At 40.4% G+C, this 27,479-nt stretch overlaps 1 protein-coding gene and 1 pseudogene across 7 annotated transcripts in view; one reads left to right on the top strand and one right to left on the bottom strand.

The window, feature by feature from the left end:
* The window catches only part of FNDC3B (fibronectin type III domain containing 3B), a 356,837-nt gene extending 340,182 nt beyond the window's left edge, over positions 1-16,655 (top strand). For 5 of the 7 annotated variants that reach the window (XM_089910834.1, XM_089910832.1, XM_089910833.1 and 2 more), the window contains one exon: positions 13,124-16,655. In XM_089910834.1, coding sequence (XP_089766960.1) covers positions 13,124-13,435 — 312 coding nt within the window. In that variant the 3' untranslated portion in view covers positions 13,436-16,655. The remainder of the gene's footprint in view (positions 1-13,123) is intronic. The other 2 variants (XM_022572161.2, XM_022572178.2) reach the window with 2 other exon arrangements.
* A 4,050-nt stretch (positions 16,656-20,705) lies between these two features.
* On the bottom strand, positions 20,706-22,581 carry LOC149749394 (glycine cleavage system H protein, mitochondrial pseudogene; annotated as a pseudogene).
* Positions 22,582-27,479: the final 4,898 nt, after the last annotated feature.

Genomic DNA, 27,479 nt, shown 5'->3' with positions numbered 1-27,479 from the left:
GTAGTGTATATACGTCCATGCCTCTCTCTCGCTTTGTCACAGCTCACCCTTCCCCCTCCCCATATCCTCAAGTCCGTTCTCCAGTAGGTCTGTGTCTTTATTCCTGTCTTACCGCTAGGTTCTTCATGACATTTTTTAAAATTTTCTTAAATTCCATATATATGTGTTAGCATACAGTATTTGTCTTTCTCTTTCTGACTTACTTCACTCTGTATGACAGACTCTAGGTCTATCCACCTCATTACAAATAGCTCAATTTCGTTTCTTTTTATGGCTGAGGAATATTCCATTGTATATATGTGCCACATCTTCTTTATCCATTCATCCGATGATGGGCACTTAGGTTGTTTCCATCTCTGGGCTATTGTAAATAGAGCTGCAGTGAACATTTTGGTACATGACTCTTTTTGAATTTTGGTTTTCTCAGGGTATATGCCCAGTAGTCAGATTGCTGGGTCATACGGTAGTTCTATTTGTAGTTTTTTACGGAACCTCCATACTGTTCTCCACACTGGCTGTACCAATTCACATTCCCACCAGCAGTGGAAGAGTGTTCCCTTTTCTCCACATGCTCTCCAGCATTTACTGTTGCTAGATTTTTTGATGATGGCCATTCTGACTGGTGTGAGATGATATCTCATTGTAGTTTTGATTTGCATTTCTCTAATGATTAATGATGTTGAGCACTCTTTCATGTGTTTGTTGGCAGTCTGTATATCTTCTTTGGAGAAATGTCTATTTAGGTCTTCTGCCCATTTTTGGATTGGGTTGTTTGTTTTTTTGTTATTGAGCTGCATGAGCTGCTTGTAAATTTTGGAAATTAATCCTCTGTCAGTTGCTACATTTGCAAATATTTTCTCCCATTCTGAGGGTTGTCTTTTGGTCTTGTTTACGGTTTCCTTTGCTGTGCAAAAGCTTTGAAGTTTCATTAGGTCCCATTTGTTTATTTTTGTTTTTATTTCCATTGCTCTAGGAGGTGGGTCAAAAAGGATCTTGCTGTGATTTATGTCATAGAGTGTTCTGCCTATGTTTTCCTCTAAGAGTTTGATAGTTTCTGGCCTTACATTTAGGTCTTTAATCCATTTTGAGCTTATTTTTGTGTGTGGTGTTAGGGAGTGATCTAATCTCATACTTTTACATGTACCTGTCCAGTTTTCCCAACACCACTTATTGAAGAGGCTGTCCTTTCTCCACTGTACATTCCTGCCTCCTTTATCAAAGATAAGTGACCATATGTGCGTGGGTTTATCTCTGGGCTTTCTAACCTGTTCCATTTATCTATATTTCTGTTTTTGTGCCAGTACCATACTCTCTTGATTACTGTAGCTTTGTAGTATAGTCTGAAGTCAGGGAGCCTGATTCCTCCAGCTCCGTTTTTCGTTCTCAAGATTGCTTTGGCTATTCGGGGTCTGTTGTGTTTCCATACAAATTGTGAAATGTTTTGTTCTAGTTCTGTGAAAAATGCCAGTGGTAGTTTGATAGGGATTGCATTGAATCTGTAGATTGCTTTGGGTAGTAGAGTCATTTTCACAATGTTGATTCTTCCAATCCAAAAACATGGTATCTCTCTCCATCTATTTGTGTCATCTTTAATTTCTTTCATCAGAAAACAGTGACAGCTTTACTTCTTCTTTTCCGATTTGGATTCCTTTTATTTCCTTTTCCTTTCTGATTGCTGTGGCTAAAACTTCCAAAACTATATTGAATAAGAGTGGTGAGAGTGGGCAACCTTGTCGTCTTCCTGATCTTAGTGGAAATGCTTTCAGTTTTTCACCACTGAGGACGATGTTGGCTGTGGGTTTGTCATATATGGCCTTTATTATGTTGAGGAAAGTTCCCTCTATGCCTACTTTCTGCAGGGTTTTTATCATAAATGGGTGTTGAATTTTGTCAAAAGCTTTCTCTGCATGTATTGAGATGATCATATGGTTTTTCTCCTTCAATTTGTTAATATGGTGTATCACGTTGATTGTTTTGCGTATGTTGAAGAATCCTTGCATTCCTGGAATAAACCCCGCTTGATCATGGTGTATGATCCTTTTAATGTGCTGTTGGATTCTGTTTGCTAGTATTTTGTTGAGGATTTTTGCATCTGTGTTCAGTGATATTGGCCTGTAGTTTTCTTTCTTTGTCTGGTTTTGGTATCAAGGTGATGGTGTCCTCGTAGAATGAATTTGGGAGTTTTCCTCCCCCTGCTATATTTTGGGAGAGTTTGAGAAGGATAGGTGTTAGCTCTTCTCTAAATGTTTGATAGAATTCGCTTGTGAAGCCATCTGGTCCTGGGCTTTTGTTTGTTGGAAGATTTTTAATCACAGTTTCAATTTCAGTGCTTGTGATTGGTGTGTTCATATTTTCTATTTCTTCCTGATTCAGTCTTGGCAGGTTGTGCATTTCTAAGAATTTGTCCATTTCTTCCAGGTTGTCCATTTTATTGGCATAGAGTTGCTTGTAGTAATCTCTCTCATGATCTTTTGTATTTCTGCAGTCAGATGTTAATTCTTTTTCATTTCTATTTCTATTGATTTGAGTCTTCTCCCTTTTTTTCTTGATGAGTCTGGCTAATGGTTTATCTATTTTGTTTATCTTCTCAAAGAACCAGCTTTTAGTTTTATTGATCTTTGCTATTGTTTCCTTCATTTCTTTTTCATTTATTTCTGATCTGATTTTTATGATTTATTTCCTTCTACTAACTTTGGGGTTTTTTTGTTCTTCTTTCTCTAATTGCTTTAGGTGCAAGGTTAGGTTGTTTATTCGAGATGTTTCCTGTTTCTTAAGGTGGGCTTCTATTGCTATAAACTTTCCTCTTAGAACTTCTTTTGCTGCATCCCATAGGTTTTGGGTTGTCGTGTCTCCATTGTCATTTGTTTCTAGGTATTTTTTTATTTCCTCTTTGATTTCTTCAGTGATCACTTCGTTATTAAGTATTGTTTAGCCTCCATGTGTTTGTATTTTTTACAGGTCTTTTCCTGTAATTGATATATAGTCTCATGGTGTTGTGGTCAGAAAAGATACTTGATACAATTTCAATTTTCTTAAACTTACCAAGGCTTGATTTGTGACCCAGGAGATGCTCTATCCTGGAGAATGTTCCATGAGCACTTGAGAAAAATTCTGTTCTTTTTGGGTGGAATGTCCTATAAATATCAATTAATTCCATCTTGTTTAATGTATCATTTAAAGATTGTGTTTCCTTATTTATTTTCATTTTGGATGATCTGTCCATTGGTGAAAGTGGGGTGTTAAAGTCCCCTACTATAAATGTGTTACTGTCAGTTTCCCCTTTTATGGCTGTTAGTATCTGCCTTATATATTGAGGTGCTCCTATGTTGGGTGCATAAATATTTACAATTGTTATATCTTCTTCTTGGATCTATCCCTTGATCATTATGTAGTGTCCTTCTTTGTCTCTTCTAATAGTCTTTATTTTAAAGTCTATTTTGTCTGATACGAGAATTGCTACTCCAGCTTTCTTTTGGTTTCCATTTGCATGGAATATCTTTTTCCATCCCCTTACTTTCCGTCTGTATGTGTCTCTAGGTCTGAAGTGGGTGTCTTGTAGACAGCATATATATGGGTCTTGTTTTTGCATCCATTCAGCCAATCTGTGTCTTTTGGTGGGAGCATTTAGTCCATTTACATTTAAGGTAATTATCGATATGTGTGTTCCTATTCCCATTTTCTAAATTGTTTTTGGTTCGTTATTATAGGTCTTTTCCTTCTCTTGTGTTTCTTGCCTAGAGAAGTTCTTTTAGCATTTGTTTTAAAGCTGGTTTGGTGGTGCTGAACTCTCTCAGCTTTTGCTTGTCTGTAAAGGTTTTAATGTCTCCATCAAATCTGAATGAGATCCTTGCTGAGTAATCTTGGTTGTAGGTTTTTCTCTTTCATCACTTTAAACATGTCCTGCCAGTCCCTCCTGGCTTGCAGAGTTTCTGCTGAAAGATCAGCTGTTAACCTTATGGGGATTCCCTTGTGTGTTATTTGTTGTTTTTCCCTTGCTGCTTTTAATATGCTTTCTTTGTATTTAATTTTTGACTGTTTGATTAATATGTGTCTTGGCATATGTCTCCTTGGATTTATCCTGTATGGGGACTCTCTGTGCTTCCTGGACTTGATTAACTATTTCCTTTCCCATATTAGGGAAGTTTTCAACTATAATCTCTTCAAATATTTTCTCAGTCCCTTTCTTTTTCTCTTCTTCTTCTGGAACCCCTATAATTCGAATGTTGGTGCATTTAATGTCGTCCCAGAGGTCTCTGAGACTGTCCTCAGTTCTTTTCATTCTTTTTTCTTTATTCTGCTCTGCAGTAGTTATTTCCACTATTTTATCTTCCAGGTCACTTATCCGTTCTTCTGCCTCAGTTATTCTGCTATTGATCCCATCTAGAGTTTTTTTCATTTCATTTATTGTGTTGTTCATCATTGTTTGTTTCATCTTTAGTTCTTCTAGGTCCTTGTTAAATTTTTGTTGCATTTAGTCCATTCTATTTCCAAGATTTTGGATCATCCTTACTATCTTTATTCTGAATTCTTTTTCAGGTAGACTGCCTATTTCCTCTTCATTTATTAGGTCTGGTGGGTTTTTATCTTGCTCCTTCATCTGCTGTGTGTTTTTCTGTCTTCTCATTTTGCTTATCTTACTGTGCTTGGAGTCTCCTTTTTGCAGGCTGCAGGTTCGTAGTTCCTTTTGATTTTGGTGTCTGTCCCCAGTGGCTAAGGTTGGTTCAGTGGGTTGTGTAGGCTTCCTGGTGGAGGGGACTAGTGCCTGTGTTCTGGTGGATGAGGCTGGATCTTGTCTCTCTGGTGGGCAGGTCCACGTCTGGTGGTGTGTTTTGGGGTGTCTGTGGACTTATTATGATTTTAGGCAGCCTCTCTGCTAATGGGTGCGGTTGTGTTCCTGTCTTGCTAGTTGTTTGGCATAGGATGTCCAGCACTGTAGCTTGCTGGTCGTTGAGTGAAGCTGGGTGCTGGTGTTGAGATGGAGATCTCTGTGAGATTTTCGCCGTTTGATATTATGTGGAGCTGGGAGGTCTCTTGTGGACCAGTGTCCTGAAGTTGGCTCTCCCACCTCAGAGGCACAGCACTGACTCCTGGCTGCAGCACCAAGAGCCTTTCATCCACACGGCTCAGAATAAAAGGGAGAAAAAGTAGAGAGATAGATAGAAGAAAGAAAGAAAGGAGGGAAGGAGGAAGGAAAAGGAGGGAGGGAGGAAGGAAGGAAGGAAAAAAAAAAAACGGACGGATAGAACCTTAGGACAAATGCTATACATTCCTATGCTTAGGAAGCAAAGCTATACAGACAGAATCTCACACAGAAGCATACACATACACACTCACAAAAAGAGGAAAAGGGGGAAAAATCATAAATTTTGCTCTAAAAGTCCACCTCCTCAATTTGGGATGATTCGTTGTCTATTCATGTATTCCACAGATGCAGGGTATATCAAGTTGATTGTGGAGCTTTAATCCGCTGCTCCTGAGGCTGCTGGGAGAGATTCCCTTTTCTCTTCTTTGTTCTCACAGCTCCCAGGGGCCCAGCTTTGGATTTGGCCCTGCCTCTGCGTGTAGGTTGCCGGAGGGCATCTGGAGGGCGTCTGTTTTTTGCTCAGACAGGATGGGGTTAAAGGAGCCGCTGATTCGGGGGCTCTGGCTCACTCAGGCCGGGGGGGAGGGAGGGGCTTGGAGTGCAGGGCAAGCCTGTGGCAGCAGAGGCCGGCGTGACATTGCACCAGCCTGAGGCGCGCTGTGCGTTCTGCCGGGGGAGTTGTCCCTGGATCCCGGGAACCTGGCAGTGGTGGGCTGCACACGCTCCCCGGAAGAGGGGTGTGGAGAGTGACCTGTGCTCGCACACAGGCCCCTTGGTGGCGGCAGCAGCAGCCTTACCGTCTCCTGCCCGTCTCTGGGGTCTGAGCTTTTAGCCGCGGCTCGCGCGCGTCTCGGGTCCGCGCTTTTAGCCGTGGCTCGTGCCCGTCTCTGGAGTTCCTTTAAGCAGCGCTCTTAATCCCCTCTCCTCGCGCACCAGGAAACAAAGAGGGAAGAAGAAGTCTCTTGCTTCTTCGGCTGCTCCAGACCTTTTCCTGGACTCCCTCCCAGCTAGCCGTGGTGCACTAACCCCTTCAGGCTGTGTTCACGCAGCCAACCCCAATCCTCTCCCTGCGCTCCGACCAAAGCCCGAGCCTCAGCTCCCAGCCCCGCCCGCCCCGGCGGGGGAGCAGACAAGCCTCTCGGGCTGGTGAGTGCCGGTTGGCACCGATCCTCTGTGCGGGAATCTCTCCGCTTTGCCCTCCGCACCCCTGTTGCTGTGCTCTCCTCCACGGCTCCGAAGCTCCCCCCTCCGCCTCCCGCAGTCTCCGCCCGCGAAGGGGCTTTCTAGGGTGTGGAAACCTTTCCTCCTTCACGGCTTCCTCCCACTGTTGCAGGTCCTGTCCCTATTCTTTTGTCTCTGTTTTTTCTTTTGCCCTACCCAGGTACGTGGGGAGTTTCTTGCCTTTTTGGAGGTCTGAGGTCTTCTGCCAGCATTCAGTAGGTGTTCTGTAGGAGTTGTTCCACGTGTAGATGTATTTCTGGTGTATCTGTGGGGAGGAAGGCGATCTCCGCGCCTTACTCTTCTGCCATCTTCCCCTGAGGTCCGTAAAGCATTCTTAAAAAGAATGAAAATTGTATGTATATGCAGGTGACTGATTTTTTTTTTTGCCTCACAAGACAGAACATAAACAGTTAAATATATACGTAAGAATGTAAAGCGAAATGATTCACATTCATATCCCTGTTCAGACAGCAATAATTTTTACATAAAGTATTTAAATATAAACACTGAAGATGAGAAAAGGGTCACAAATTGCAAGAAATTATTACCTATTGGAAGTCAAAATTTGTGACAAATTATTAATATTGTTGGTGCTCAGACTTGTTGCATTATGAAAACCTTCAAAGAATCTGAAAATTTATAGAGCTCCACATTTAACTTGATGGCATCTCTGTATAAATTTATTTTGTATCATTTTTAGAATATAGTATTGGGATGTGTATTGATTCTTCGTGGTATCAGGTTACTGTGAAGAAAGATCTTCTCTTGACCTTGAGAGAACTATTTTAAGGACTTGGAGCCTACATATTTTTTTAATAGTTTGTGATTTAATTTCCTAACACAGAAGTTAAATAGGCTGTGACCGTCTTATTGTACATTCTTCATCTCTGTGTAAATAAAGGGTCAAATCCAAAGCAAAGTAAGAATAGATCAAGGTGGGAATATCTAAAAGCTATCATTTGTCTTGCTGAGTCTTAAGTTTTTTAGGTTTATAGGTCCGTTTAAGTATCTGATGAAGGATATGACCCGTTCTATCAGAAAAATATTCATGCACACATCCATTTCAAATTGCATATGAAACAAATTTATATTCAGTTTCATGGCGTTCTGGTGTAGGGCCCCTGGTTCATTGAGAAACTGGTAGGTGCTGTGCACTGTGAGGGCTGCCTGGCATATAACAGAATAGCATAGTCTGTGCTCTCAGAGCTTCTGGGCCCACTGGGGTGGAAACAGCGTGCCCCCAAGAAGCAGCTCCGTAACAGTACCTTTGCCTGTCCTCTTTGGCTCAGGAGCAACAATTCCTGCCCAGCATTGCACCCTCTACAGAGGAGGTCTGCAGGTTAGTGAATTCCCACTGTAGCTGGGGGGCAAGGGAGGTGAAATCTGCCTTTTGTAGCCATGTGATATTGGAGGAATTAATTCACCTCTCTGAGCCTCAGCTGTCTTGTCGAAGTGGAGATACTAATTCTCTACCTCAGGGTTACTGTGAGCGTCAGATCTGTTCAGTCATGAGAGGGCGCTGTGTAGATGGCAATGCTGGGCAGTTATGTCTCCCTTGCCAGTTCCTGGGAGAAGGATGGCATTAGTAAAGAGATACAGGCGTTGGCCCAGATCACAGCCTCCAGCAGCCTCCCCCAAAGGCTCTCTGTTTCAAAGATTTCAACTACACAGCATGTTACTCTGAATTAAGGGTCACTGATTCTTCATTTCGATTATCTGGGTATTACTTTAAATCCTCTCATTTGGAACAAACATGTCAAAATTACTTTAAAATATATTGCACATCAAATCAAGGACAGAAATAGAAATAGTCTTTGTAAAAATAATATTGCTTGTATACTTACTGTGATATTATGATTGGTTATTTCAATAAAGATAATCTTAAATGGAACTATGCCTTTTAAATTGGGTTGAGGCAGGAGGAAGAGCCCGTAATGGTGCCCCTGTCAAAATGAATGAAAACAAAGGGGTAAGAGGCATGGCTTGCTGCCCTGCCATGGTGAGAGGCACAGTCCCATGAAAAGTCACCTCAGCTGTGCTGCAGGCCTGATGACCTTACTGATTTTGCAATCTCAGATCTCGTGGCTGTGATTATTTACACAAAAACAAATCAGTTATCTCAAACCTCAGGAACCAGAATCCTCAGGAAATGGGGTATTGGGATTGTTTTAATTTTTCCTTAACTAAGATCCAAAAGGCTTATTAATAAGCATTGTTGACTACTATCAATACACTGAAAACAACTCAATCCTTGTTAACGATTCCATTTTGTATATAATCATGGCTGTGCCTGTTCTAAACCCTGTGGTTTGTGTGCGGGTTCTGATACTTAATGTTCACATGTACTTGCTTCTGGTAATCTTCCTCTCTTTTCAAACAGTGTGGTATAAGCATATCTACTCTCAAGTATTTAAGGGTTCTAATGAGAGAACATGCACTGAGCATCTGCTTTGTCAATAGTCATTGTGCTGGTTGCTCTGGAGATAATAGAACACAGTCCCACACTCAATATATTTATCATATATATACTTTTAAAGATAATACTAACATTGTGTTGACAGTGCTTGCGAAAAGGGGGAGCTCTTCTAATTAAAACAATAAGAATAGCTAAAAGAAAAACATATTTACAAATTAAAGCCCAGCTTTCAATTGGACTTGTCACTGAGGAAGTTCCCTTCCATTAGATAGTCATTTTTCCTTCACTAAGCTTTTTGCTTAATGGTTATGAGAAAAGTAGCACTCCTTTGCTTTCAAAATATCAATACACTTTTAGGGATCTTTAAGGAGTTAAGAGTTGGGAAGTACCATCAAAATTAATGTATAAAGTCTATGTTCAAGATTCCATGAATTGGGTTTCTGGGAAATTAAATATACTTCTGAGCCAACTTTCTTAGAAGGAGCTAGCCATGCAAATTCTGGAAACCACAGAAACCATTTAATACTACATATAAATGAACATTTATATGTACTTTCCAAAAGTCTCTCAAACATCTGTAGGGATAGGTTATGAATTAAGTGATTTTCAGCCATGAGGTCATTGTTTGGCATAAATTAAGAGGCCACGTCACAGAAATGCTGCCCAAGCCTTTCCTTGGCACAGACTGGGTTGGGGAGCTGCTTTCCATACATCATACAGGAAAGGCAGTGCTTTCCTTCTGGGGCAGTGGACCCAGGGTGGGGTGATCTGGAAGTGTTTCGTGGAAACACCAGGGAGGCTGTGGGACTCCCTGGGAAGACAAAGTCAGAAGGTCAAGAGAAGTGGACCTGGTATCACACCGTAGTCATTGGATGAGGACTGAAGTGGGGAGGACGGGTTCCACCAAAGACGTGGAACCAGTGGAGCTGGAGCAGTTCCAGTGGTGAGCAGGGGTGTTTGAGTTAGATGTGGGATCTCGTCTGGGGTCTACCACTACGCTTATTCACCTGAGACCTTGAGAAATTAACAGCTTTCTGATCCTCAGTTTTATCACCTCTAAAATGGGAGTAATGCTCACCTGCCAGAGTAATCAGGAGGATTAAATTTGATAAAGATGACTTATCTCCAGTATATTCCTTTCACAAAGCATTCTTCACATAGTTTCTCACTTAATACTCAATCCCCCTTGGGGTTAAGTTAGGTACTGTAACTGTCCCCATGTTAAAGATGAAAAAAAATAAGGCTCAAAGCTGTTACTTGCCCGAGGTGACAAGCCTAGAAAGGGTCAGAGCAAGGACGTAGACCTGGAATCCTGATGCCAGTTCCTGGTCCTGCCGTTGAGAAGAAGCTGCCCAGTGCCTCCCAGTGGCCAAGTCAGACTAGACCCAGTTCCCCGGGGTTGCACAGAAGAGCTCCAGCAGCTACAATATTTCACCCTTTGATAAGACTAAACGTTCAAGAGGTGAGGCCTCCAAAAGAATTGATGAAAGAGGTGTATCAAGAAACCTTGCAGCTACGGCTTAGATGGCAGCTTTTCTCCAACTCCATAAACAGCCTGACATTAACTTATCACCACCATGGAGACAGAACAGATTGTATACCTGGGCCATTGCAGACAGGAATCCAAAGCTCAGATGGCAAAGGGATTGGTAGTATGCTGTTCCCAAAGGTTGCAAATCATTCCCTTCGTGAATGGTCCCAACAGTTTCGAAGTCGAAGAAAAGACAGTACCAACTTGAGCATCGAAATTTGGGAAATTAAGAACATTCACAATGAAAAGGTCTCTTTAAAGAAAAAAAAAGTATACACCATTGTTTTCCTGAGACCACCCACATGTTGGGAGATAATTCATAGACAGTGCTCTCATGGTGTAGTCTGAACTCCTGAATAGCTTGGGGCAGTCACCATGACAACGAGCTCATCTTAAAATAGCCATTTAACTCATCATTGGAACAATGACCTATGAGAAAGGAGTGGTCTCTCAGGATGGCTGGGGGTTTTCTTACAGCTCTTTTGTTCTTGGTTGCTCCAGCCCAGTTCTGTCTGTAACCCCACTTGCTAAGACACATGCCACAGTCTTTAAAGAAACAGAGTAACTCACCAGGAGGAACGTGCTTCAAATCTTATAAAGGAAAATATGAGAAACAGAATTGGTTTTCTGGGGCTTAATCACTAAACGAAAGTACAGTAAGACTCTTCAAGTCTACTTCTAAAGTTCGAAAATGGGGGAGGAAAAATCTTAAAAAGGCTGAATATCAGGTGAGCACTGGAAGTCCGATCCCTTTTCTAAACTGTGATCCTCTTGCTTGCTGTCTTCGTTTGCTCAACGCTAAGTGAGTGGCCAGTGCACTTAGGTTCTCTGGTACCATGTCCTGCTTCTTGTAGAAGTTTACGTGCCAGGCTTTAGAAACACTGAATCTTTGTAGATTCCCACTAGCTCTCTATAGCTGGAGAGTATTTCAGACAAAGTTGAAATTGTTGGAAATACTCTATTTTCTAGGGAATTTGTATTAATGGGCAAAATTCACATCTTTACTTAAGGTGGCCTGTCACTAGGTTGGAAATGCCCCTGTCACTTTTAATCACTGTATTTTAAGAATATATTTGGAGTTGTTTTTAAGTTCTAAATAGTAGCAGTAGTAATAATAGCTAACTTTTTCTCTGCACTTACCCATGTACCAGGCATGTTTTAAGCACTTTACAGAGGCTAACTCAGTGCCACTCAGCTACAAAGTGTTCAGTTAATTTTAATTTCTTGTTTAATTATTTCATCAGCCAAATCTCTTTACTGATTTGGTTGAGTTCCAGCTAGTTTCTTGCTATCTCTATTTCATATAAGACATGGATTTTTATGTAATTTTAAGGCGGTCATCATTTCCTCTGAGTGTTTTGAGGATCGGTACCACTTTGTTTGAAGAACCACGTGACATCTCCCTCTACCACCCTCCCTCAAAGATACCTATTTTCTTCAGTCACCTCAAAGGTTGATAATCTCTAAGTAAACTGGTAGATTTCAAGTCCTCATAGTAGTAAGCCTCATGGTGATTATATCAGTGTTAACAAAGGGGAAGAAAATATCCTAGATTCTTAACGGAAAAAGGACAAGTTGGTCAAACAGACAGGAAACACTTAAGACAGACCATTAAATTAATTAAATATTAATTTGTGATAAATAGGACTGCATCAAAAATTTTCTTAAGAAATGATTAGGGAAGACACAAAACTGGGAGAGAATATTCACAACACATACCTGACAAAGAACTTACATCCAGATTAAGGAGCCACTACAAATGAACGCAAACAAATTAAAAATAGGCAAAACAGTTGAACACACACACTCCTCACAAAAGAAGGTATGTGAGTGACCAAATGAGCATATGAAAAGGTGGGAAACACTTCGGCATCAGGGAAATGCAACTGAGGTACCATTCTCACCCATTTGCATGACTAAAATATAAATGACTGACAGTAACAAATGTTGGTGAGGGTGTGGAACAACTGGAACTCTCATGCTTAGCTGGCAGGAGTGCAAAGGGATGTGCTTGGGACAGCTTTCTCATGCAGTTAGATGTAGACTTATACCCAGCCCTTCTACTCCTAGGTATTCACCCAAGAAAAAGAGAAACTTAAGTCCTCAAGATCTGTACAAAAATGTTCATAGTACTCTTACTATATAAAAACTCCAAACTGGAAACAATGCAAATATTTGTCAAAAAGCAAATGGATACATCAAAGTATAGGCATATGATAGAGTACTTATTCTTCAGTAAAAGGAACAACTACTGAATCGATTACATGGATGAACCTCGTAGGCACAAGAGAGTGCGTAGTGTTTGATTGCATTTGCATGAACTTCTAGAGTAGGCAAAACAATTACAGAATGAGAAGTCAGAAGAGTTCTTACCTCTTAGGGGTGGAGGTGGGCTATCTTGATGGAGTAGTGTTAAATGGTGTAGTCAGTAGTCAAAGAATCATTCAACTGAGACTTTGCACTTTATTTCTGTAATTTGTTTTTAATTGTCTGCATTACAAAATATTAATTCTTTGCAGCAAGATCAGAGAGCCCTTTGTATGAATTAAGTCATCTGTTGACTTATAGCCTAAATTATTAAAATTTAGCTAGATGCATCATCATTACTTGTATCACCTGTATTTCTGGTCAGTGCCTTATCTCCTGTCAATAGCAGAGTCACTGAATTTATTTTATCTTATTCAGAGTAGGTCAGAATACTTTACAAATGAAATACAGACTGGGACAAATGCCTCTCCATGTACTTTTTGTTGTTGCAGAGTTCACATAAACCAAGCCAGGTCTACAAGGCCCCCAGTGTTATACAGTTATTACTTTAGAGACCACAATGTTGTTATAAATTTATGGACCAGGACTTTTCTTTTTCTTGAAGGTGTACAAGGGAGAAGAAGCCACATTCCAAATCTCAGGCCTCCAGACCAACACAGACTATAGGTTCCGCGTGTGTGCATGTCGTCGCTGTTTAGACACCTCTCAGGAGCTAAGCGGAGCTTTCAGCCCCTCTGCGGCTTTTGTACTACAACGAAGTGAGGTCATGCTTACAGGGGACATGGGGAGCTTAGATGACCCCAAAATGAAGAGCATGATGCCTACTGATGAACAGTTTGCAGCCCTCATTGTGGTTGGCTTTGCAACTTTGTCCATTTTATTTGCCTTTATATTACAGTACTTCTTAATGAAGTAAACAAACCCAGCAAAACTAGAGGTATGAATTTAATTAATGCTACACATTTTAATACACACATTTATTCAGATACTCCCCTTTTTAAGCCCTTTTGTTCTTTGATTTATATACTTGTTTTACAGATTTAGCTAGGAAAAAAATATCAGTGTTTTGGTGCACCTTTTTGAAATGCAAAACTAGGAAGAGGTTAAACTGGATTTAAAAAAAAAAAAAAAAAAAGAAGCAAACCAGATACCAAAAGCTAAAGCTAGCTTACGTTTTCTTTTAAATTTTTCAGATTTGCCTTTATTCTGTTTTCACTGATGTCTTTTGCAAGCCTTTGATTTTTTTTTCCATGTCACCATTTAGTAATTTATATTCACCTGTCACTTCTTATGTCTTGATCATCTGTACCTGTGAACGTGAATCACAGTGTGTGTAGTTACAGGGCTAGGATTTCAGTGTTGTCAGAGTATCACCACACAACCACACACAGAAGATGTGTTCACTCAGATAAGGCTGCCCTAAACAACCATTTTGTCACTCAGTTATTTAACTGTGTTTAGCTCATTGAGATCAAAATGTGTACTTTAAAATGTTTTAATAATCTGTATTTCTTATGATTTTAACACTATGAGCTGCCTGTCTAAGAAATCAAGTAACCAAAATGCATCTATAAATTAAATTATGGAGCATTGTAGATTTTACCACATCAATTCATAGCAGTAACTTTTCGAGGGCATTGTGCAATAGTTAGTTTCCTTGTTCAGCTATTTTAAAAGCTGCTTTAACTTGTTTGTCTGTCTTTGTATATAACTACTTCTGATCTAATCACTAGAGTTATTATATTCTGTTATGTTTGACCAGAATTATATGACGAGAACTGGTGACAGTTTAGTGCCTCTGCCCATTGTCCATGACTTACACTAATTGTGATCAATCTTCTTACACATCAGCTCATTATTTTTGAAAAATTTGCCTTTAGGCTATTCAATGAAGTATCAAAGAAGTGATTGATCTTCAATAGCTTAATTCAGTGCACATAATACTAATCTAACAGCAGGTGAAAATTGATAAAGCCCAAAAGAGTCATCTCAATTTGTAGTTCCTATTCTTGTGGGGTTGACCTGGCCATGTGTGGAGAGGGGAATGGTATTTGGTGGTAATAAGCACAGGGTGTTTGGGGGTCAAGGAGCCTAGATTATCTCCCTGGATCTGTCACTAACTTGCTGCGTGATCTGAACACGTCACTTTACCTCTCTGTGCCTCAGTTTTCCCATGCATTAAAAATAAAAAATAAAATGGGGATTCTAATGTTCGTAAGTGCTTTGAGATCCTTGATCTATAGGTGCTATTGGAGTGCAAAGTGTTACTCTTGCATGTTTATTCTGAGTCATGAGATAATCAATTTTAACCCAAAGTCATTGGATTATTTATATGAAGTCCATAATGTTCGCGTACCTCAGGGACATTTAAGAGTTGGAGGTGCAAATATATTCCAAAAGGGTGCAACAGACACAGTGTATCCCCCTGCTTCTGTTTTTGTATATTTTTGCTACTTGGTTTTTCTTGATCATAGCTATTTTGTGCTTGGTCTGTGTTGTCTTAAAATGCAGTATCCTGTACTAGCTTATAATATTCCCATACCAAAGTCATGGGGAAACCAACATTATTTTGTTTTTGGTTTATTTATACTATATTCTGCATACAGTACTTTAAATGCCAATTACAGTGCAATCTTTATTTATTGTAAAATTTTTTAAATGTACTTATGTACTAATTTTCCCTTGTAGCATGTTATTTTTTTGTGTTTTATACTTTTGTAATTTTAGGTCAGTCTCGTTCCTTGGCAACATCTGTAGTATTGTCATTCTTCTGACATTTTCTTGTGTTTTTAAAGATAAAGAGCATCTAGTGCATTAAATGCCAAAAAAAATCCATTGTCAGCGATTGAAACGTTTACATGTACTCAAGAAAAACATAATCATCTCTTGAAAGAAAGTGCTAAGATCAATGAATTATTCTGTGTGCCTACGTTGATGTAATAAGTACTACTAGAAAGTTCTGTATTTTGTTATTGACTAGAATAATTAGTTTAATTAGCCTTGCAAACTGATGGCATCAAGGTGAAATTTTTTTGCCAAAGTTCTGGCCTTGCAAAACTCATGCCTCTATTTAAATGTGTATTACAATCCACTGTAACACTGCATCTGCATTTTTGGAAACCATCTCATGCAGGTGTTTTGGGGAGAAGGCATTTTTTAAGCAATGAAGATTCAACTGAGTACGAGAACCCTGTCTGCAGGAGAAAAAAATAAGTCCCTTTTTTGGAAACACTTCAGAACTGCTGCTATAAAGAAATTCTCTGAATTGGTTGGATTTTTTTTTAATGAAATAATACTTTACTTTAAGCCAAAATTGCTATGAATATTTGATCTTTGAGATTTTCATACTATCTATCTGTTTAACCACCAGAAAGCTGTTGTTGTGTGTGAAACACTAGCTGACGGCACTTTATTTTATTGCTCTCCCTTATTCGGTATCATTATAATCCCTTCAGTCAAAAAGTTGTTACACTATCTGGCACTGTTTTCTATCACAGATATGTATATGTGATATTGATATAACTATATATATATTGCCATTACACATGAACAATAAAATAAAGTGTTATGTTAACCTTCTCTCTTTGCCCTTTTGTAATATGTAGGAACGAGTGAGTGGCTTTCTGATGCTCTATATGTCAAACTCCTCCCTGGCACAAGAAATTCCAGTCATGTGAAGCAAAATGCCCTTTGTCCTCAAAGAAATTGTTTAAAAAGAAAACAACTTTTTAAAAAGATTTTTTGCATATTACCTGCCTTGTTCTTATCAACTTGAAACGTTGGCATTTTCTAACCGTGTTTTGTTGGCTACAGTAATTCAGTATTCCTGTCAAAATTGAAAAGTGCCCTAACTGAATGTGTTTGAATGTTATCCTTGCACAGTTCTTTAAATTGAAAGACAAAATGTTTTACCTCACTGTTGGACATACATTCCAAGCTTTTCAACTTTAGGAGAAAAAAAAATAATCATATGTTTTCCTGTAAATTTTAGACTATTTCATATACATTGTATTAAAACTGCCATATCAATTTTAATGTATAGATTTTGCAAATACTATGCTATATGTAATACCTAACTGTATCTGTAGTGTATATGTAATATATTTATGCCCAATAAATGTTTTAATTCTTTCTGACTTAAGTAGGGTTCTTCTGCCATGAATAGGATTGCTTTTGTTGTTGTTACTTTTTAAAAACTTAAACCACATCCCAGAAGTTGTAAATTCAAATGTGTTTATAGGCCAGGCAAGTGGCACAGCGCAGGGTGTTTGTTTGCTGTACCGTCTAAAGGGGCGGCTGCCACCCTGCTCCTGGTTGAGGTCCTGCAGGATTGCCACCCACGATCACGTAGGCTGATGTTTCAGAAGTAAAGCAACTACACCCCAATTTAAAAAAAAAAAAAAAGCAGCGGCAGCTACAAATCCAGATCTCCCTAAATGGGCCAACTAACATGGGATTGCGGACCATAAAGGACCATGGGCTGTCAGTCCTTTGTCAGAGTCTGTGGGGATAAAGAGTGTGTCTTTAACATTTTATCTATATACCAGACTCAGGAGCTCAGGTCTAGCTCTTTTCACTTAGCACCTGGGGTGCACCTTCTCCATGACGGACTCGCACAGTTTTGACCCCCTTCCTTCCTCCGGGCCTCATTCGACAACAACAATAGCAATAAAGTGTAGTGTTCCCACTACAGTCATGGTTCCACCCTGATGTTTAGATTGTTTTGCTAGGAATCCCTACTATCTTTTTTTTCCCCTGAGGGAAAAATGAATGGGGGAACCGACTGTTTATAACTAAAAGCTTTCTTTCGCATAAAGAATGGTGATAATCATTCTTTTGGGTAAAAGTGACAAGTTGAACACATCAAATTTTGCATGCTCCCGACACTCCACTCCTGAAAACACAGTAAAGGATTTTTTTTTTTAAGTCATAACTGCTCTCAACACAGAAGAATGGGAATTGTTAGCACCAGAAGTTTGGAAACCTGACTGAAGAAAGCTGAGTTCTCATTTAGCGGGGGAGAAAATGAGCACCAACTCAATTTACACGCAGAAGGCTCAAAAACTGACAGAAGCATGTCACTTTAAAGTGAGGGTGAAGAGGGAGAGGCGCCTCAAATAGTATTGGTAGAAAGCTGCTAAAAGTGCCATTACACCTACAAAATCCCTCCCTACTTTCAGCTGGACAACTGCTCCTCCGCCCTTGCAGAAACCAAAAGTTTATCCACAGGAGAAGGTAAAATAGGCCCTGGACTTAGCAAATGTTCGTCTTACCGGAAGATGAAGTGGTTCAGCCAGAGCACCCTTTGGTGACACTTCTCAGCCTTGGCTACACAGTGACACCACCCGGGAAGCTTTTCAGAATCCCTGTGTTCAGACCCTCCACCAATAAGATGAGTATTTCTGGAGTATCAACGTTTTTTAAAGCTCCCCAGGTGATTCCATTGTACAGCCAAGATCGAGAACCACTGTCCTACGGTGGAACTCTTGATCAACAATCCTCTATCAGCTTTTTAGTCCTCCAGCTTAGCCAAAGGTAACCTGACATCTGATGAAAGCTGCTAACATGAATGAAAAGTCCAAAGCCAACAACTTGGCTTTCTGAAGAAGAACCTTCAGAAAATGATCCTATCCCCAGAGAGATGAGGAAAGAGCAAGTCATCTGTAGACTAAGGATAGGATGCTATGGAAGGAGGACACGTGAAGAACACGGAAACGTTCTTGGAAATTAGAAACTCAGCAGAAGGGCTGGAAGCTGGAATTGAGACTAACCTAAAAACAGAGCAAAAAACGCAAAGATAAGATCAGGATCAGACCAGGACATTCAATATCTAAATAATAGGGACTTCAGATAGAATAGAAAGTGTAGGGGAGGAAATCATCAAACATCTGAGTTTCCGTAGGGAGAGGGCACGAGGGAGCTCACCACAGCGGATGGGACGAGAGCCCCTGTCAAGGCACACCATCTTGAAATTTCCAAACAGTGGGGACCAAGAGAAGCTCCCCAACACGATGAAAAACCGGTCACACGGAAGCGCTAGAAGTCAGAGTAGATGTGTGTTTCTCAGTAGCAACACTGGAAGCGAGGAGTCCATCAGGCAGGTATGTCAAGATTTTGAAAGAGAAAGGTTTCCCACCTGCTTACTCTCAGTCAAGGGTAAAGTATCATGAAGCCATTTTTAGAAATTGGAGCCCTCACAACTTTGCCTCCCATGCACCCTTCCTCAGGAAGCTGCTAGAGGGTATGCTCTCCTATATGAGTGGATAAACCAAGAAAGAAGCATCCATGGGATTCTGCCTTCAGTGCTGTTCATGCAGGTCAGAAGTTGGCTCTCTGGCCCTTTGCCTCAGAAGGATTTATGCAGCTTTCATTTTATCCCTTCCCTACCCCCCAGTCATGGTGGGTGAGCACACGCACACACACACGCACACACACACACACACACACGCATACACTTCCCTCTACAGAGGAAAGACAGAATGACCCTTCTAAACACTTTACCTTGGGCTAATTAAACCAACAATTAAATCTTTGTACCGGCACTGGTACCCTTTATTCAGGGTGGTAACTTAAAAAAAGTTCCCACCTCCACTGCTAGACTCTAAGTGCCTTAAAAGCTGGGGGAAGGGAACATGTACCCAGGGCAGCAAGTCTCAGTCAGCTCTGCAGCACACAGCATATTCTCTGGCACATAATAGAAGCTAAAAAAAGGTTTGTTGAATTCAGTTGACTGACTTGGTCAGAAAAGTTCACATAGCGGTGATGAGAGCCATAAGATACTCGCTGCTCCAAACTAGTCTTTTGCCACCGTGTGTTATTTTGGGTGCAGTATTATGATTTTTTAAAAATTATAGGCAATAAATTAAAATGTGGCAATTTCCCACAAAATACTGGGATTCCAGATTTCACTGAAGTTTGAGAGACCCGGAAACTCTAGGTCTTGTTCTGAAATGGTGCTTATGGACAGGGGTGAATAGTAGCTGTCCTTGTTAGTTGGCATTTGCTCTGCACCTGACCACATTTCCCACCAAATCCCGGACATGGATATGGATGGTGATGTCTCATCTAACAGAAGAAAATTTCTTGGCCTTGTTTCCATCAACAGTGAGAAAACGGGGGGGGGCGGGACTTCCAAGAATGATGGAGCGAGGGTGTCTGTAAATCTACTTTTCCATAGAAGCAACAACAACAAACAACTTGTCCCGAAAGTTCTAAAAACTTTTTCAGAGCTCCAGAAATTAACCAAATGCTTATAACAATCTGAACCTTGGTAAGAACTGCAGGTTTTGTGATATTTTAACCCAGTCTACGCCGTACACCCTACCCCACCCCAGCTCCACACTAGTCTTGAAAAACAGCAGCCCTGCAACCACTAGAGGGAGCACACGGGGTTTGGAGCACCTCAAAATGGCTCATCCCAGCGCATTGTCACCATCTAACCTGTCTCACAGGCTCTCTGGAAAAGCCCCACTGGCAGGGTGGTTGTATTTAACTTGCCTCAGAGCTCACTCTGTGGGAAAGCCTTATACCCAGGGCATTTGTTGAAAGATAGTCAGTGCAATTGTTTAACCCTGCAGCTACTTGAGGCTGCAATACCAGCGGGGGTAAACAAGAGCTGGCCCAAAACTGCAAGATCTGGGGAATGAGATGTCCTCGGGGGCTTTTAAAAGCTTGCAACATAGTTCTTGGGGTCTAGAAGGCCATGTGCATGTGCAGGGCTGTGTGCATGCTCAGCAAAGACCTGAGAAGGCCCCGATTTCACTTCTGACTGATCTTCAGGCCTTGTGCGGTCAGGGAGCGACGGTTAAGGCAGAATTGTAAATTCCCTGTGCATTGAAGGTGTGCTCCAGCATACAGAGCCCCTTGACTTTGTCAAGGGGGACTGACTGGCTCAAGGCGTTTAAGGAAATCTGTGAGCATTCTTTAACTGACCATTAAACGCAACAGATATTCTAGTGGCCAGACGCAAAGAAAGAAGTCTGGAAGGATACAATCTGAATTCATAACTTGGATTAACCCTAGTGAGGAGTCGGGAGGTGATGATCAAAGAGAATTTTAGTCTTAACTGCAATATGTTCGCCTTTTAGATGAAAGATGAATTTATGTATTGTGTAATAAAAATTAGTTTTATGGTAAACAAAACCATACAGAAGAAATAAAATTCCTCCCACTTTTCTGAGCCAAAGGATAAATAAAGATGCTCCTCAATTTTTTCCCCTAGGACAAAGGTACAGATTTTGTTTTCTATCTGAACAAGTTATAAGAGAAATGTGTTCAATTTGGATAAACACAATTTCTTGCAGTCATGAGCCATTGAATGCTTATGATTTTCCACTATAGCATTGTTTGCCAAAGTGAGGAGGCATAGAAGATAGCTAAGTGGTTATTGTCAACACCTTTTAAATTATGTAGTTTTTGTCATCTGGGCTAGGGAAAATTGTAACTAGCATATCAAAGAGAAGCATAAGATTAAAGTGGATATTTAAGTTTACAAAAGAAACAGAACAAGTAAATAGTGTAGGTGCTACTCAGATATGGCAGAAATCATAGGGCTGATAAGCAAATGACTAAAGTTTGAGAACAATGCACTGTGGAACCCTGCCTTCTAAAAATACAAATGGATCTATGCAACACAACATGTTTTATGTTAGCGGCTGCAAATATATTCTTTTTTTCCTCAGGTGAAAAGAGTTATTTTAGGGAAAAAGGAGTGGGCATAAAAATCACAATCCACACGGAGTTGGAAATTGAACTGAACTAGAAAGTTCATATAGCTGATCCCTACCAGCCTCAATAACCTGCTTTTACCTTCCTGTCTTACTGTGCATATCTTCACATTTGATACTTAGGAATATTCACAAGACTAAGAATTAGCTTTCCTTTTTTTTTAAATTAAGAAGTTGAATATTTTATTATTAAACTGTTTCTTATTTTCCTGCAAGGCTGTTGCGTCACTGTATGAAAACAGCACCGCAAACACAGTATATTTTGCAAAATTAAGATAGTAACGTTCTGCATTGGACACTATACAACTAACAAACTTTTCGCCACTGCCAGTTATTTCCAGTGGGAAGATCGTTGAGTATTTTGACCCAAATCCAGGGATGGCTGTAAGCAAGTTACAATATCATATAAGGCTTAAGATAGCAATATTATCCTTGAATTACATAATTTTTATAACTAGTTTCACCACAGATAATTTCAGGAATTCTGAATATTATAACTGGAGACTAGCCCAAAAATCATAGGGTGTTGTGGAAAAGATGCATAGTGTTTATCTGAAGTCATTAGGAGGTTAAGGGGTGTTTTCTTCAGGAAACATTGTTGCAAGTAGTTTCTTTCGCTGAAAATTGCTTTTTAAAAATCCACCACTAATTTAAGACAACTATGCTAGATTAAGTTGTTTCAAACTAGTTTATTTAGGGGTTCCATTTTCACTCAATAGATTTTATGTATTTCTCATACACTCCTTCACTCATTAGGTCATCTAGTTCTGAAGAGTTACTGAGTGTCATCTTGATCAGCCAACCATCTTCATAACAAGATTTGTTGACAAGTCCTGGATTTTCTGCTAGAGCTTCACTAATTTCCGTTACTTCTGATAGAGGAGAATAGAGTTCACTACTAGCTTTCACACTTTCCAAAGCACCAAATTCCTCTTGTTTGTTCAATTTTGTCTCAACTTCAGGCAGACTACAGTAAACAACAACTCCTAAAGCTTCCTGTGCAAAATTGCTGATTCCCACTGTTCCAACACTGTTTTCTGTTGGTACCCATTCATGTTTGTCTGTGAATTTATGCACCGACACCAGAGCAGGGCCGGTGCACCAAGCCCAGAGAGCGCCCGCCCACAGTCCCCAGGGCCGCAGCGGTCAGGGGCGCACTGGGCACAGAGATGGCCCGCAGCCTACAGACTGCGGCCTGCACGCTCCGTGCCGCTTGCAGAGCCCTGTTCACAGTAAGAATTAGCTTTTCTAAACTTACGGTGCTTTTGCCGGAACCCTGAAGGTTCAATAATGTTATTTTTGCAGAGCCTGAGATAAGATATAATAGATTTTGGTTTTGCAATAGTCATGTGGGAGAGAAGGAAAACCTAATGGGTCTCTTTTGATTGGTCTGCCACTGCCTCCTCTGGGCAGTGAGCTAGGGGCATCCTGTCCCACCTCCAACTCCATCCACTTGGTTCTCCACAAGTTGTTGTGTTTTTCAAAAAATCCCTGCCCAGACTTAAGGACATTAATCTAGGAATGGGTCCCTAACCATTTGGGATTAAGAATCAAGTTAGTCTTGCTCTAATGCCAGAACTGCAAGATGAAAACCTTGAAAATTTTGAGCAACTGGTTTTCTTGGTGTAGAGTAAGCCAGTGGTTGGTAAGAGAAAACTGGCAGGAAAAGAGAAGCAAAAAAGAGGGGCAAAGATGTGATAGGAGATCCCTAGTTAAGGCCCCATTTATTCTGTCCTTAGGTTCTCTGAGACCTCTTCCCTGCTTTCCTTATGCCCCCTTGTGTTTAAGCTATTTGGACTTGGGTTTCTGACACCAGAGACCGGAAGGTTCCCAACTAGGATAGAAAGCACGTAAGACCTATCTCATATTGCAAAATGGGTTTATTTAAATTATTATATACAGGAGAGTGATCAAGACGGCAGAATAGTAGGACGTGAAGCTCACCCCCTCCCACAAACACAACAAAAATACATCTACATGGGGAACAATTCTCACAGAATACCTACTGAACTCTGGCAGAAGACCTCAGACTACTGAAAGGGCAAGAAAATCTCCACATAACTGGGTAGGAAACAAGAAAAGAAAAAAAGGCAAGAGAGAAATTGGGCTGGGACCTGCACCCCTGGGAGGAAGCTGTGAAAGAGGAAAGGTTCCTGCACCCTGGGAAGCCCCCTCTCCCTGGCGGGGAGATCAGCCAGGACAGAGGGGTAGCTTCAGAGCCTCAAAGGAAAGCACAGAAGCTGGTTTGTGGCAGCCGGAGCAGAGGGAGAACTGCACAGTCAGTGCCACCACCCTGCACTCCCCAGGCTGACGTGCATGTCCGCCAGTGCCGGCAGGGGCTGGGTGCTGGAACTCAGGCTTCGGAGATCAGAACCAAGGAGAGGACTGGGGGTGGCTGTGTGGAGACAGACGTGGGGGGCTGGAATTCAGTGCGACTTCAGGAGGGGGTGTACATAGAGGAAGTCTGGGCCACCTTAGAGGCCAGGTGCCATTGTTTGTGGGGGGGGTGCCCGAGGGGAGTGGCGGGACCTGGATTGTAGCCTTTTTCCCTGTGCGTGCACTCACAGAGAGGAGGACACTGGCTGCACAGGCTCCAGGGGCAATGGCAGACCCCTGCCACCTCCCTCCCAAACCCCGGGAGCAGTCTCAGGCCACTGACACTGCCCCCGCCCTGGATGCCAGGAGTGGTCACGCCCCCCTGCCACCTCCCTCCCAGACTCCAGGAGTGGTTGCAAGCCATGTCCACATGCATAGCGTGTCCCTGGGGCATGCCTGAGCTGCCTGCCACTGCCAAAAACCCCAAGACTGGGCACCAGCCACCGCATCTGCACACCCCCTATCAAGGGGATAATGACCAACACACACTGAGGATACAGGTGACAGGCATCCATACTAAAAACAGCCCTCACATCAAATATATTGAACTCACTCAAGCTACACAGGGATGATCCCACATATAAATAGCCCTCCAAGACCACTGTAGATAAATGTTTCTCCTAAATTCACAGAGTAAGAGAAATATAAGTAAAATGAAGAAACAGAGGAACTACTTCCAGTTAAAAGACCAAGAGCACTCCCCTGAAAGAACCGACAATGAAGCAGACCTCTTCAGTCTAATAGACACCAATTTCAAAAAGGAGATAATGAGAATACTGAAGGAATTAAGAAAGGCTATCAACAGAAATGCAGAGTACTGTAAAAAGGAACTAGAAACTATAAAGAGGAACCAAGAAAAATTAGAAAACTCATTTGCAGAGACAGAAGCTGAGCTAAAGGCAATGAAGAGCAGAATGAATAATGCTGAAGAAAAAATAAGTGACATGGAAGATAGGATAATGGAAATCACCCAATCAGGACAGCAGACAGAAAGTCAAATTAAAACAACAAAAAAAAATAAAAGCAATATAAGACACCTATGGGATAATATAAAGCATGCCAACCTACACATAATAGCAATTCCAGAAGGGGAAGAAAGAGAAAAAGGGATCCAAAATATATCTTAAGAAATTATAGCTGAAAATTTCCCAAACCTAAAAAAGGAAGCAGATATCCAGGTACAGGAAGCATAGACGGTCCCAAACAAGATAAACCCAAAACAGACCTACAACAAAACATATTATAATAAAAATGGCAAAAGTTAACATAAAGAGAGGATTTTAAAGGTAGCAAGAGAAAAACACAGTTAATTACAAGGGAACCCCCATAAAGCTATCAGCTGATTTCTCTACAGAAACACTGCAGGCCAGAAGGGAGTGGCAAGATATATTCAAAGTCCTAAAAGGGAAAAATCTGCAACCTAGGATACTCTACCCAGCAAGATTATCACTTAGGATAGAAGGAGAGATTAAAAAAAAATTTTTCAGACAAGCAAAAACTAAATGAATACAGCAATACTAAACTTATCCTAAAGGAAATATTAAAAACTCTTCTCCAAAGAGAAAAGAAGTAAGAATCTGTAGGAAAGAGAAAATCACAATTGGAAATCACTTAAATAAGCCAGTACACAGATTTTTTAAATCAAAAAATTTTCTGTGAAAGTGATGATAGCGCACAATGAACAGCAGAAGGATGAACCTGAAGATGTAAAAGATGACATCAAAATCATGAAATATGGGGAAGGAGAGTAAAAAAGTGTAGTTTTTTGTTTTTGTTTTTCCTAGAATGTGTTTGAGCCTATATGACTACCAGTCTAAGGTAAATAGATATAGGAAGCAGTTAACAAACTATGTTTTGATCAAATCAAAAACATACAAATCAAAACATACAAATAGATTCACAAATCAAAAACATACAATAGAGTCACTGAAACCAAAAAGAAGAGAATATAGGTATAATACAAAAGAAAATCATCAAGCCACAAAAGGAAAAACAAAAAGAAAAGGAAAGGGACAAAGAAGAAATATAAAATCAATGGGAAAACAAGGCTGAAAATGGCAATAAGTACATATCTATCAATAATTACCTTAAATGTCAATGGAATAAGTGCTCCAATCAAAAGACACAGAGTGGCAGATTGGATTAAAAAAACAGGAGCCTACAATATGCTGTCTACAAAAGACACACTTTAGGGCAAAGGACACACACAGATTGAAAGTGAGGGCGTGGAAATAGATATTTCATGCAAATGGAAATGACAAGAAAGCGGGGGTCATGATACTCGTATCAGACAAAACAGACTTTAAAACAAAGGCTATAAAGAAAGATAAAGAAGGACACTATATAATGATAAAAGGATCAATACAAGAAGAGGATTTTACACTCATCAACATACATGCACCTAATATAGGAGCACCCAAATACATAAAACAAATACTAACAGACATAAATAGAGAAATTTACAGGGATACAATAATAGTAGGAGACTTTAACACCCCACTCACATCAATGGACACATCTTCCGGTTAAAGAATCAATAAGGCAACAGAGATACAAAATGATGCAATAGAACAGTTAGACTTAATTGATATTTTCAGGACATTACATCCAAAAAAATCAGAATACACATTCTTTTCAAGTGCACATGGAACATTCCCTAGGATTGACCACATACTAGGGCACAAAACAAGCCTTAACAAATTTAAGAGGATAGAAGTTATTTCAAGCATCTTTTCTGACCACAACAGTATGAAACTAGAAATCCACCACAGAAAGAAAAATGAGAAAAAAACGATTACATGGAGACTAAACAACATGCTACTAAAAAAACCAATGGGTCAACGATGAAATCAAAAAGGAAATTTAAAAACACTTTGAGAAAAATGACAATGAAAACACAACCATACAAAATCTATGGGATGCAGCAAAAACAGTCCTTAGAGGGAAGTTCATAGCAATACAAGCCTTCCTCAAAAAACAAGAAAAATCTCAAACAACGTAAGTTACCACTTAAAAGAATTAGAAAAAGAAGAACAAACAAAACCTAAAGTCATCAGAATGAAGGAAATAATAAAGATCAGAGAGGAAATAAATAAATCAGAGATTAAAAAAATAATAGAGAAAATCAATAAAACCAAGAGCCAGTTCTTTGAAAGGATAAACGAGATTGACAAATCTCTGGCCAAGCTCACCAAGAAGAAAAGAGAGAACACAAATAAACAAAATAAGAAATGAAAAAGGAGACATTACAACTGATACTGCAGAAATACAAAAAAAAAAAGACTGTAAAGGACTACTATGAACAATTATATGCCAACAAATTCAACAACCTAGAAGAAATGGACAAGTTTCTAGAGACATACAGCCCACCAAAACTAAATCAAGAAGAAATAGATAATTTGAACAGACCAATCATTTGAAGTGAAATAGAATCTGTAATTTAAAAACTCCCTACAGGGCTTCCCTGGTGGCGCAGTGGTTGAGAGTCTGCCTGCCGATGCAGGGGACACAGGTTCGTGCCCTGGTCCGGGAAGATCCCACATGACACGGAGTGGCTAGGCCCGTGAGCCATGGCCGCTGAGCCTGCGTGTCCAGAGCCTGTGCTCTGCAACGGGAGAGGCCACAACAGTGAGAGGCCCGCGTACCGCAAAAAAAAAAAAAAAAACAAAACTCCCTACAAACAAAAATCCAGGACCAGATAGCTTCACAGGCAAATTCTACCAAACATACAAAGAAGAATTTATACCAATACTTCTCAAACTCTTCCAAAAAACTGAAGAGGAAAGAACACACCAAAGGACATTCTATGAAGCCACCATCACCCTAATACCGAAACCAGACAAAGATACCATCAAAAAA

This window comes from Delphinapterus leucas, chromosome 4 (assembly GCF_059928025.1).
Source record: "Delphinapterus leucas isolate spDelLeu-1000000601 "Yukka" chromosome 4, BTC_Dleu_Yukka2, whole genome shotgun sequence".
Classification (NCBI taxonomy): Eukaryota; Metazoa; Chordata; class Mammalia; order Artiodactyla; family Monodontidae; genus Delphinapterus; species Delphinapterus leucas.
The sequence above is the reverse complement of the archived record's forward strand: the minus strand, read 5'-3'. Positions and strand labels throughout refer to the sequence as shown.